Below are 12,643 nucleotides of genomic sequence, written 5' to 3'. Positions count from 1 at the left end.
TAGTTTAAATCGATTTTAATGGCGCCAAACAGAAAGCGGAAATAGCAATGATGAATAAGAGCCGGAAACTCGATTTCTTATCGATACTTACGAAACTGCAGTGACTGGCAAGCAACCGCGAAACGTGCACTCACCAACACTTTCCGATAAACTATCGCGAGGGTATCGATAGCACATCTAGCTATCGACGTACCGTAGTCATCGATAGGCTCGGACAGAAAACGCTGTTTATGTCGATGACAGTCTTGTTTTTGTTGCGTTTAGGTTACGAAATTAATGGAAGGCAGACGAATCCTTGTTCTGCCAGTATAAATAGATAGATATAAACAACAACACAAGTGTAAATTACTAGTGAATACCCCGAGAGCCAAACGAAAAAGCAAAAAGTACGTGCAAAAGGTTTGGAAAAGGAGAAAACGAAAGCGAAACGCAGTTACAGTGAATTTAAGTTGGTGTGCGTGTGTGTGCTTGTCGGAAAGTGAAAAATAAAGAAGAATAAAAATCTTTTTTTTAAGGTGCTAAGCGCACGTAAAGGCAACCAAAGAAAAAAAATACGTAGATAATAAACGATTATTATAAAAATAAAACCAAAAATAGTGCCCGTGCATGTGTGTGTGTGTCTGTTTATAGTTTTTGTTTCTTTCGTTTTGTCATGCGCTCTCTCTCTTTTTTGTTTTTGCTTGCTGCCAAAAAAGCAAATCCAAAAACAATCACACATGGCTGATACACAGGAAAAAGTGCAAAGCAACAGTTGCACAGAGAGTCTTTCCTCTCCATTTATTCATTTTTCCTCGATTGAATTGTCAGTCCTCGTGAATTTCAACACTGTTGTAAATAGAAAATTTGTATTAGCAAGTGTGTGTGTGCGTAGTACTGTGCTCCAAAACGAAAATTCGGCCACGAAAAAAGAGAGCGAGAGCGCAACTCAAAATTTCTTTTGTTCCCGGATCCTAACTAAATCCTGTTTTATAGTTGTTTGGTTCTTGATCCGTTTCGTTTCGTATTGTTTATTTAGTTTTTATTAGCAAAGTTTAGGCAAATAACACTTAAGACAACCAATGCAACAACAACAACTACTGCCACAGGAATAACAAGGACACGGACACGAAATAGAAAGAGAGAGAGAGGGAGAGACGACACCAAGTCAAACACACACTTACACATCCTCGCTGCAACTATTTTGTTTTTGTCATCCCCACCAGGAGAGACAAAAGGAGAGGGAGCGAGTGAGAGGAGCCAGTGCGAACGAGAGCAACGATGGATCGCTACGACATGGAGGACGTCGTGGTGGCGCCCCCTGCCGAGTGCAGTTCGCCGCTCAAGGAGTGGCGCCTCAAGCGCCAGGCAGGCACACTAGACCGCTCTGATATCATCGAGTTCTTAAAGCGCGAGTCGCCCAAGTATTTCGATTACCAGACGAGCGGTACGGATACAGGTGAGTCGAAGTGGCTATGCACGTAATCCTTACCCGTATGAATCAGAAACTGTCAAAACTAGTTTTATTGCTCTTTGGAAAACAGCTTTTTTATGTTGTGATTTAGGTATCAATCAATCCAATATACGCGTATACTTTCAATTCCAATAAGATACATGCATTTCATTCTTTGAGATAGTTTTCAATTAGAATATTGCATTCTTTCGATCAGAAGGCTGGTAATAATGGCACTACCATAATGCCAAATCGATAGGGGCGTCAAAAGTTGGTCGAATCCCATTAAAAACTCTCGCTCTTGAATTATCATTATTCGTCGTGTGTTTTGGTGCTATTTTTGTTCAGCTTTCGTCTTTTGTTTATTGCCATTGAACAATTGCACGCTTTTGTTGACTTTGCTGTTGTTCTCACGTTTTGTCTATTTCACATTTCCGCGAATTTGTTTTTCCTATGCGGCGTGCTTTGCTGCGCCAAGTTTTCCTTTCAATTGGCTCTCCAAGTTTGCCAGCTCAAAACGCAACACCCCCTTATCAGCCCACCGCTCACCTGCCCGCCTTCTGGATTTTCTACCTGTCTCGCCTTCTATGCACACTCACCATATCGTACACTGTGGGAAATCTTCTGATATTAATTTAGGAACTAAAACATAAACAAGAAATAATGTGCATTTTCTAAGGCTCTCTTTCAATTTGCAAACCAGCTTGCATGTACCAATTCTTATTAGAGAAGATTTTAAATCTCTCTTTTGTTTTTTTGCCCAGTGTATGCAAGTTGTTTCAACAATGGCTAAAGCCTGGCCTGGCAACAAATAAATGTAGTAAACAAACTCGTTTTGCACCACATTCCGCCAGAAGTTCGCATTATCCGAAGCTAAATGCAAAAACGCGACTATTGAAACAAACAAATTGGGAGAATCTAGGAAAGCATTGGAAGCGTCACTAATTTGGAGACGGCTTTACGTTTATAACATATTGATTTAATAGGAAATGGGGAAATGCAACGAGAGGAAATATTTGTTTGTATGCCAACTATGAAACATATGTATATTGACACGTATGACCAATTTATGTGACTAAAACAGCAAATCAGCAAGCACATAACCTCTAGTACAATGTAGGTAATGGGAATTGAAATATAAATAATAATTATTTCCAGTGTATATTCTTCTTTGAATGCTCTTCATTTCCTGGCTTTATTGAGTAATCCGTTCTTGGCATGGCGAATATTTCCGCCAATTACTTTAACAATGTTTACTTTCCGCTTTTGCTAATCGTGTTTTTACCCCTTTTCATGACCCTTATCATTTCTTATCGGCTGCTAAGCATATGGATGTCATGGCTACCGATGTTGTTGCGTTGCCATGCCCATATACCCTATACGAGTATAGCTCCCTGTATATTGCTTCGTTTCGTTTGGCAGAGAGCGGAGACGAATCCCCGAATTTCGCTGCTGACTGATAAGCCAGAGAGTACAGAAGAGTATACAGAAATATGTGCATACATATGTACATATGTATTTGGAGGCAGTTTATTCAACCTGCGTTTATCTGGTCCAGGTGCACGTTTGGGGCGTTTGACGTGTCCAGTTTTTGCCAATTTTCGGTGTTTATATCTCTGGCTGTTCGCCTGATAAACGCTATACATGCCCCAAAGTGCGAAGACATTTCTCATCATCTCGCAGTGGAAATGATTCAAACTTGGGAAACTCATGTATTATACATTTATGCGTTGTTACACAAAATGCTGTCCAAATTTTGTCTTTCTTTCTTATCTTTGTTTGTGATATCTTCCTCATCTTAAGCGTACACAAATGTCTTGTTTCTTTTTCCGCTTTCGCTCTCGTTTTTTTTTTTTGTGCAAAAACAGCACAGCTGACACAATTTTTTTTATATTATATTTAACAAAAGGTGTAGGTGTTTGTATTTACCGAGATTTATGTATATGAGGTCGATCGCCCACCTACCCTTGCAGAACTCAAAAATGCTCTTTGTAACGATTCGAGTCTTCAATCTCGGTATCGAGAAATGTGCAATACAGTGGGTGCCACAATTAATATCAACTTGAACAAACTTAAGATTTATTTGTTCTGAAAAATAACATTTCATTGGAAGCTGTAATTGCGTGTGTTGTTTGTAATTCAGTTTTTTTGCTTTTAAATTTGCATATATTTTGAATTCAGTCACCTTTTGTGACGTCTTGTTGAGATTTTAATTGTTACTTTTTAGTCGAATTTTGTTGAAACATACATATATACATATATGAAAATGTAAAAAATCTATGAATCATTCATTTGCCAACAATTTTGATGATCCTTTCATATTTCTTTTTGTAGCATTCCCCATATTTTAAAAATAGAGTACCGCGATCTCTTTTTGTGACCGTGCCTGTAGAATTGTGATTCAGGAACCGATAAGGTGGCCCTGGCCTCTTCTTTTCCGGCGTTCTTTCTCCTGTATAGTGCATTTCAGTTCAGTTCAGTTCAGTTTTATTCGATTCGTTTCTTTCTTTTATTTTCCGCTCCAGGCGCCTTCTTTGTTCCAGTCTATTGCGCCTCAGTAAACTGACGCACACGCAGTTTAAATGCATTTCTTTATAGCCACCCATGTACCTGGAGATATAGCTAAATGCAGCGATATGTCTGACCATGAAGATTATATACAGTAACTATTTTCGAGCTATCGCCGCTTAAGTCTATTATAACTATGTATATAGAAAGTACACAGCGAGTTTGCTATTCGTATTTACTGTATGTGCATTGCAGACATTGTAGGTAGTAGATACATATGCATATATATATTTTATTTTTCACTGATAGCCCTGAAGCTACGTCAGATGCGTTGATAATAGATTATATTGAAAGCTGTCGCTCTCTTTTCAATATTGTATTTTTTCGATTCTGCGCTGCAGAGTTTTCACAGCGTTTGTGGCGACCTTGAACTGCATTTGTTGTAAATTGTTTATTTTTGTATTTGTATTTGTATTTGCATTTGATTTCATTTGGTTTTTCTGGTTGCGAAAACTCGTTTAGCCCGAAGGTTTCTCTTGTCTTCGACTGTGATTCTCTTTTGCGGTCGCCCAGCCCCAATAATATAGCCGCGATGATCATGATCACAATCACGATCATTATCCACATGCGGTGCGGTCTGACCTGTTCTAAACATTTGAACGATACTCCAGCCTGACTATGACCACTATTGCATTACTCACGGCATCGAAAAGCAATAAAGCCAGCAGATGACAGTTTGCTAGCTCATGAGTCAGTATGTTTATTTATAACCTCCAATACCAATGTCTTCGAGCCGTCTCTAATTACATTTAACCAAAAGTTGGGCCGACCACAGCTATCAGTATATATATTATATATATTTAGAATTAAAGATTAAAATAATATAGCACGAGTAATGAAACTGCACCATCGCGTACCTAATTCAATTGTATTTTTAAATCATTTATTTGTTTTCAAACGTAAATTTAGACTTTGAACACAAAGAAGCTGCCAATATTATAGATTCTAAAATTTATTTACTTATTACAGTTACAATGTTACTAATTTCAAACAATTGTTTGTCTTTCAGATACCAATGCGATCACTCGTGAGTTCACAACTGTTTTAAGTGAAAATAAGTTCCAAAAATGACCAGATGCAAACGTTCGTTGTAAACTTACCTATAGCCACGGCTAAACTATAATCCCGATTGAACAACCACAACAGACACTATTTCACTAATCCGCCCAAACTCGCACTAATCGTAACCCTTCATCCTCCCCCACTCCATCCCCATTCATCAATCAAATCCAATCAAATCAAATGAAATCAAATCCAATGCTATGCAATCCGAACCGAACTGACCAATCCATCCAATTCCATCCGATTTCAACCGTGCGGGCTGTCGTGGGACAAACTGCTTGGAGTGTGGGTGTAATCACCACGAGCATGGTTGGGGCCAAGGGCCTACGAACACGGATAACTTGCGAGTTGGGGTGCTGTTCCATTTGACCCATGCGCAGGCGAACATGGTGCCAGAGATCAAGCGGCTTAGGTGCAGGATGAGCCTGATTTGCGGCTCCAGTAAGTCTGGAGCGGATTAGCGTGACGCGACCCCACACCAGCTAGTCTTTTAATATACTCCGCATTCAGCAAACCCATTGAGCCCACTTTTGGTTCCGTTCAAACTAATGGTGTTATCTCTTCTCCAGTCAAGTGCATGTTCAAAGAGTCGTTGGCCAAGGAGGAAATCATCGATGTTGTGGTGGAATTTATGCTGGGCGACAATCCATCCTCCGCGTTGGAGAAGCTCCGCCTGGAGGGCAACACGGCCACCGTCTGCGGCAAGGTCTTCAAGAACGGGGAGCCCACCTACAGCTGCCGCGAGTGCGGCGTCGATCCCACCTGCGTGCTTTGCGTCAACTGCTTCAAGCGCTCGGCGCATCGCTTCCACAAATACAAGATGTCCACTTCCGGCGGCGGCGGTTGCTGCGACTGTGGAGACGACGAGGCCTGGAAGAAGGATCACTACTGCGAGCTGCATCTGGTCAGTATCAATTACAGTACACACAGATGCAAATACTAAAAAAACTAATAAACACAATTTCTCCTTTCCAATCTGTTCAGGCAAATCGCAAAAATCCGCTGGAGAGCAAGATCCTGACAGACGCGGTACTGGAACGGGTTGAGATCTGCTTTGGGGCAATCCTCGCCTTCTGCGTAAGTTACTTGGAGATCGAGCCAAACGCCAGTCTGCAGTGCCTGGATGGGAACGTGGAAGGTGGCCAAGTGGACGGAGCGCAGTATTGCACTGTGCTCTATAACGACGAGTCGCACACGTTCGACCAGGTCATCCAGACGCTGACCAAGATCGCCAAGTGCCGGCCAAAGGACGCCATGGAAATTGTGGCGGCGATTGATCGCGAGGGACGAGCGGTTGTCAAATGCGATACATTTGAGGTGGGTCAAAAGACACAACTTCTTTGCAAGAGCATCATATATTCATAGCGGTATTCGTTTTTCAGGAGTGCAACAAACTAAAGGAATCCATCGAGAATCAAATGATCCTGCCGACCGCCCTGCTGTCGACGGCGCGCAACAACCAGTCCCTGAGGACATCGGTGCTGCACATCGGGGCCGTGGCCTGTCAGCAGTTTGCCCTGCAGCTGCTCGGCTGGTTCCAGGAGTTCCTGGTGCGTCACTATCTCTTCCGGAAAACGTTCTCCGAGCTGGTGCAGCGCAAACAGGAGGCCTTCTGCATCCGGCATATCCTCGAGTACGACGTGAAGCTGTGGAAGACGGCGCGCACCTGCTGGCACCGCCTTCTCATCTCTGGCATGCTCATGGAGTACGACAACAAGATGGTCCTTGCCCAGGAGTTTTCGCGTCGCTACGCCACTATTGTGGAGGACTTTATCAGCGATGACCACGATCACGCCTTTTCGATAGTCTCGCTCAGCGTTCAGCTGTTCACGGTGCCTAGCATAGCCCATCATCTGATCGCTCATGAGGGCATCTTTAACAAGCTGGTGCACACGTTCTACCACGTTGCCATCGAGAAGTTTATCCGTAACAAGACGCTGCACTTTAGCAAGAACATCGCCAGCCTCACCTTCTTCAAGCGGGCTAACTACATCCTCTACGATCTGCGATACCTGCTCAGCCTAAAGCCGGAGGTGATGAGCAACGATCTAAGGAGCGGTTTCCTAGAAGGTAGGCACCGGCAGCTTGTTCAATTTGTAAGCCATTCAACCTAATTGATCCCCCATTTGTAACACACAGGCTGTCGGGTTTTGATGCGCGTGCTAAACGTAATGCAGGGCATGGAGTCGATAACCAGGCAGACGGGCCAACACATGGACTACGAGCCGGAATGGGAATGCGCCTTCAACCTTCACATCAAGCTGGCCACGACCATCTCGCAGGTGATTGAGTGGGCGTCCGGCGATGTGAAGCTGCTGCGTAAGCTCTACAAGATGACATTGCGTGCGCTGGTGGGCAACAGTTTTATAGTGGGTGGCGAGAGGACCGTGCAGCCGAAAAAAGTGGCTGGCCATTTAGCAAACTGTCTAGTTTATGATGTAGCAGTGCAGCCGGTGTCCATCCACCTGCCATTGTCGCGTTTCTACGCCGGAATTTATCTGCACCTGGGTGCCCACGATTTAACCTACGACGAGCTGCAGACGGAAACAGATGCGTTAAGCATTAAGCTGACGCCCAGGGAGATCATCGAACCGGTTTTGTGCACCCAAGCTATGATCGCCCAGGTGGCCGCTGGCATGTGGCGCCGCAATGGGTACACCCTGTTGCACCAACTCTACTTCTACCGAAATGTGCGTTGCCGCGTGGAAATGCTGGACAGGGACATAGCCTGCCTGCAGATAGGCGCCTCCCTTATGGAGAGCAACGAGTTCCTGATCCATGTGTTGAATAAGTTCAACATGATCCCCTGGTTACAGGAAACATACTGGTCAATGTTGTCGGATAATGATATGAACGATGAAATCCTGCGAGAAGCATCAATCTTTGACGAGTTCCTCGAACTACTGATCGTGATCATTGGAGAACGTTGGATGCCTGGCGTTTCGATGGTGACCGAAGAGGATCGCCTACGCAAGGAGATCATCCAGCTGTTGTGTATCAAATCCTACTCACACTCTGAGTTGAGTCGCGCCTTGCCGGATGGCAATAGCGGAAACAACGACATCATTTTCGAGGATGTTATCAACACGGTGGCCGTGTTCAAGAAGCCCGTTGGAGCCGACAGCAAGGGCGTGTACGAACTAAAGGAGCATTTGCTTGTAGAGTTCAATATGTACTTCTATCACTACACCAAAGAGGACAAGTCCAAGGCCGAGGAACAGCAGCGGGAGCGGCGCAAGGCCAAGAAGCAGCTTGTCTGCTGCCCGCCACCGATGCTGCCGCAACTTACGCCAGCCTTTACGTGAGTTTAAAGGCAACATCTCCTAATCTATATATTGACGCATGGTTCTTTTTAGATCCATGGCCAACATCTTGCAGTGCCCTGTGTTCCTCAACATTTGCACCTTGGTCATGAACCGGGCATTGAATGTGCACAGTCGCTCTTTTACCGAATCGCATCTTCAAAAGGTATATGTATTATATTTTACTTATGGTTCAATCTTGCTAATATTTAATTTCGTATATTTCCCCACAGGTCCTTCACTTGCTGGGCTTTGCCATTCAGGAGGAGCTTAGCGAGCACTATTCCTTCTTGAGCTTCTACGAGCGTTCCCAGCAGTACGGAATTCTGGAGAAGTTGGAAGAACTCGCCCGCTGCCCGAGGGTGAGTCTGATCCCTAAAAATTTAAATTTCACTAGCTAATCTTTTTTGTTTTATAATTACCCGGCCAGTTGGAGGCTCATTACGACTTTGTGCTGTGGACCATCGAGCGCTACAAGCAGCTGCAGGCCAAGCAAGCGCCCAGTGATGGTGGAGCAGGACCTAGTGGCTCGCAGCAAAGCGCCGGTGAGGAACTGCCACTCAGCTCCGAGGAGCAGGCGCGTAAGGAGAAGGAGAATCGTGCTCGTTTGGCGGCTGAACGTCGGGCCCAGATAATGGCCCAGATGCAAAATGCCCAGAAGTCGTTCATGAACAGCAATGCAGAAATGTTTGCGGCCACCGACAAGGAAACGCGCGAGGAGTCAGCATCCACGGGTGCAATGGATTGGGCGGATATACCGTCCGAGGAGGAACAGGGAGCAGTGGCTCTTAAGCCGAACATAGCCTGCTTGGGACCGAACCGCAAGCTTTATCAGGGCAGCGACGATACCTTTAAATGCATCCTATGCTTCGAGATCTGTGCCATCAGTCGATGCGGCCCGCCATTGGTTAGCTCTGCCTTTGTCCAAACCTCGCGTGTGATTTACACTACGCCAAACTTGCGTAGTAGTCAAAGCGCACTGCACATGAGCTGCTGCGGCCATGTGATGCACTACAACTGCTGGCTGGAGTACTTCAGCAACGAGGAGTTCAAGGAGCTGCGTCGCCCGCACCGCAATCGTGCGGTCCTAGGAAACCAGTCGGCCAACGTGGAGTTCCACTGCCCGTATTGCCGAACCCTAAGTAACACCGTACTGCCGGTTACCGAAGCGTTGCCCGCTTTTTCGCCGGCTCCTACATCGACCGATAGCTATTTGCCATTGGATAGTTTCGTGGAGATCATGAGCACACTGGCCATCGAACTGGGTGCCATGAAAGACGACGAAGTGGCCCAATTTCCAAGTCTGTCCAACATTCTGCGCATGTCCGGCGTGGTCGGGGGCTTGGCTCAATTCGAGCGGAGCGTGCAGCTAATCAAGAATCCTACTAGATTGCATGCCGACTTTAGCGAATTGATGCAATTCCTAAACAAAACGCTCCTAACAAATTTCATGCAGATTCAGAAGTCACATTTTAAGGATCATCCACCCACTGAACCTAATCCCGAATGCCTCGAGTTGGTGTCCATGCTGTGGGACACGTGCAGCTACACGCTGCAGGCGTTGGAAATATATTTATTCGTAGTCCAAAAGCCATTGAAGTCCGAGCTGTCCATGCGCCACCAGAGTTGTGCCCGGAACTTGGTGAGGGCTTGCTCATTGCGTCCGTCGTTGCGTTTCGAAGCGGAGTTCTCCGCTAGACTCCTGGACACCGTCTTCAATCAAAATGGCACCAGTGTGCTCGAGTGGGACTGCTTCCGCGTGCTGGTGCCGTTCCAGTTTGGAGTGCTCAATCTGATGGTACCCGAAAAGGGTAAGTGTGAAAAAGTATTTATTAACCAGCTGTAATTAACCAGATTGTTTGTCATTATTTTTCAGGTTATAAATCAATCATACCCAGCGGCAGCATGTTCGACTTTTACATCCTGCAGACTATGTTCCTGGCCAATCTAACCAAGGCGGTCCTCTGCTTTGATGTGGATAAGGAAACAGCCGAACGTGCGCCCAATTCTGAACTGACACAATTGGATTATGTGGAGCAGCTGCCGTCACGGATTCGGGACAATATGGTGGCCTTTTATCGCCGCTACAATATCCCAGCCAGAGTGCTGCAGAAGAATAAACAGAAGCAGTTGGCGGAGGAAGACACGGAGGAGAATCAGAGTCATGAGCAGACAGTGGTGATACCCTGTGAATCACATCATTTGGCCCTTCTACTCGAATACGTGCAGCAGCAGATGAGCTCATTTCTGCGCTGCTCCTGCCTCTTTTATCGCTTCCTTACGGATGTGGAGTTTCCAGACACGTTTCCCACAGATCATCCGGATCGCTTTGATCTGATGTGCCAGTATTTGGGCCTGGATCCCATGCTGGGCGTCTACTTTGACATGGAGACGGTGTACGCCACCATGATGCACTCGTTTGCCTCGCATCCGCACATTGACCGCGACGTGGAGCAGCGTTGCCAGCCTGAGGCGCGTCGCTCCCTGCAGCTGGAACCATGCCTGCGCCCGCTGCCGCGCTTGAAGGTACTGTGTGACGACTTTAGCGATTTAATCAACAGCGTATCGGACATCTTCTGTCCGAACAACGAGCGCGAGGCCATGAAGACGCCAACGATGTGCCTGATATGCGGCTCAATCCTGTGTGGTCAATCGTACTGCTGCCAGCCAGAGCTGGACAAGGTCTCGGTGGGCGCGTGCACTCATCACGCCCACGCTTGTGGCGCCGAGGTGGGCATCTTCCTGCGCATTCGCGACTGTCAGGTTGTGTACCTGGGCCGCGGCAAAGGGTGCTTCATTCCGCCGCCATATTTGGACGAGTACGGCGAAACTGATATGGGTTTGAGGCGCGGTAATCCACTGAGACTTTGCCAGGCGGCTTACAGCAAGATCTTCCTGCAGTGGCTGGGTCATGGATTGCACGAGGAGATTGCCCGGCTGAACGACAACACAAATGTGGCGGCGGCGCAGTGGCATCACATGTAGTCCTCCGCAGGCACCGATAAGGGAGCAGAGGGCAGGCATAAAATAGGAAATGGCGGCAGTCTATGTGATTATTACATACTAACATTAGGAGAGCCTATTTATACGTCTAAGCATTTTACTACTTGTCCGTTTTGGAGACGCGCTCACTCATCCAGCGAGCCAACCACGCACCCAGCCAGCATCCCCATCTCACACAGTCAAGGACACCAGCCACGAACACGCCACCACCACACAATCCTGTCCAGCGGCCCTGAAACCGGCAACTGAAACCATTGTTTGATTTTCTTCTTATTAATTAATATTAATTGATTACAATATTCTTATTATTTTTTTGAGCTAATGTTAGAAAACTTGTTGATAGTTTGAGTTTGAGCGGCCCAGCGCCCTCTAGTTATATATATGTATGTATATATATGCATATTTATATATATATATATATGTTTATATATATATATGTAATCATATGCAAAAAATGTAACGACTAGGTTAAACTTTTGCCAGCACTTCAAATGTCGCAGCAACTAAAGGAAGAATATTACATTAAAATAAAGGCAAAAATTTATACGTCCCGCTCTCTCCCCCTCTCACCCCTGCTCATGCAGCCCCACTCCACTCGATGTATATATAGTCCCGAACTTTGAGTGCCGATCCTAACCAGGTTGAGATCATATTTTTGGCGTTTGTTGAGTTGTATATTTAGTTAGTGTAAAAATATTGATACCGATTAAGCGTACGTCCGAGAGTCGTAGTCGCACCGCATCCCCTTCCTCCTTCCCTCCATTATCCCAATTCCACCACACACCTCCCCATCCGCCCATCACCTACGCACACAGTGAAGCATACACCTACAGTCGCCCTCTCTTTCAGCGCCCCGCCTTGACACCCATCTCTCTCTAATCCAAGGAACACAATAAAATTAGTCAAACCATGTTTACTTGATCAATATACTTAACACCCTGTATGACTATATATTTACATAATAACAAGCGTATATATATATATATACTATAGATACATAACACGCATATTTCTTTTTATGTATTGTACAACAAAAAACAAAATCGACTATGTATGTGAAATTCAACCGAAAAGAAAAATAATGTTCTTGAAAAACATAAATCTTAAGAAAATGGATAATGAAACAGAAACAAAAAAAAAACAAGAAACAACAGAAATAAATGCAAAATTTTAGTGATATTCAAGTGTCCTTGCGTTTTTAATGGGTGGGAATGGGAATGGAAATCATCGTTCACATGAGACCTTTACTTTCAGTTATGACAGTGAGTACTTTCAAATA

General features: G+C 45.2%; 1 protein-coding gene across 5 annotated transcripts; it reads left to right on the top strand.

Annotated features, from left to right (window-relative positions):
- The first annotated feature begins 212 nt into the window (after positions 1 to 212).
- On the top strand, positions 213 to 12,548 carry LOC6525610 (E3 ubiquitin-protein ligase UBR1). 5 transcript variants are annotated; one of them, XM_002101409.4, is made up of 12 exons: positions 213 to 386; positions 1,203 to 1,435; positions 5,007 to 5,024; positions 5,318 to 5,500; positions 5,629 to 5,963; positions 6,044 to 6,376; positions 6,442 to 7,129; positions 7,199 to 8,360; positions 8,416 to 8,527; positions 8,595 to 8,723; positions 8,792 to 10,172; positions 10,238 to 12,548. In XM_002101409.4, the coding sequence occupies exons 2-12, from the start codon at positions 1,258 to 1,260 to the stop codon at positions 11,344 to 11,346; spliced, it is 5,628 nt and encodes a 1,875-aa protein (XP_002101445.3). In that variant the 5' UTR covers positions 213 to 386; positions 1,203 to 1,257; the 3' UTR covers positions 11,347 to 12,548. The 5 variants fall into 5 exon arrangements, with proteins under 5 accessions (XP_002101445.3, XP_039233644.1, XP_039233642.1 ...); XM_039377710.2 differs by having other exon boundaries at positions 1,086 to 1,435; XM_039377708.2 differs by having other exon boundaries at positions 1,016 to 1,435.
- The last annotated feature ends 95 nt before the right edge of the window (positions 12,549 to 12,643 follow it).

The sequence above is a fragment of the Drosophila yakuba genome, chromosome X (assembly GCF_016746365.2).
Source record: "Drosophila yakuba strain Tai18E2 chromosome X, Prin_Dyak_Tai18E2_2.1, whole genome shotgun sequence".
NCBI lineage: Eukaryota > Metazoa > Arthropoda > Insecta > Diptera > Drosophilidae > Drosophila > Drosophila yakuba.
This window is presented reverse-complemented; position numbering and strand designations above follow the sequence as displayed.

Bases quoted from the DNA above. Each gene is read 5' to 3' on its own strand.
- LOC6525610 (XM_002101409.4), top strand. From the start codon at position 1,258: ATGGATCGCTACGACATGGAGGACGTCGTGGTGGCGCCCCCTGCCGAG. The intron at 5,501-5,628 runs GTAAGTCTGGAG...TCTCTTCTCCAG, and splicing joins GAGCCTGATTTGCGGCTCCA to TCAAGTGCATGTTCAAAGAG. The intron at 8,724-8,791 runs GTGAGTCTGATC...TTACCCGGCCAG, and splicing joins AACTCGCCCGCTGCCCGAGG to TTGGAGGCTCATTACGACTT.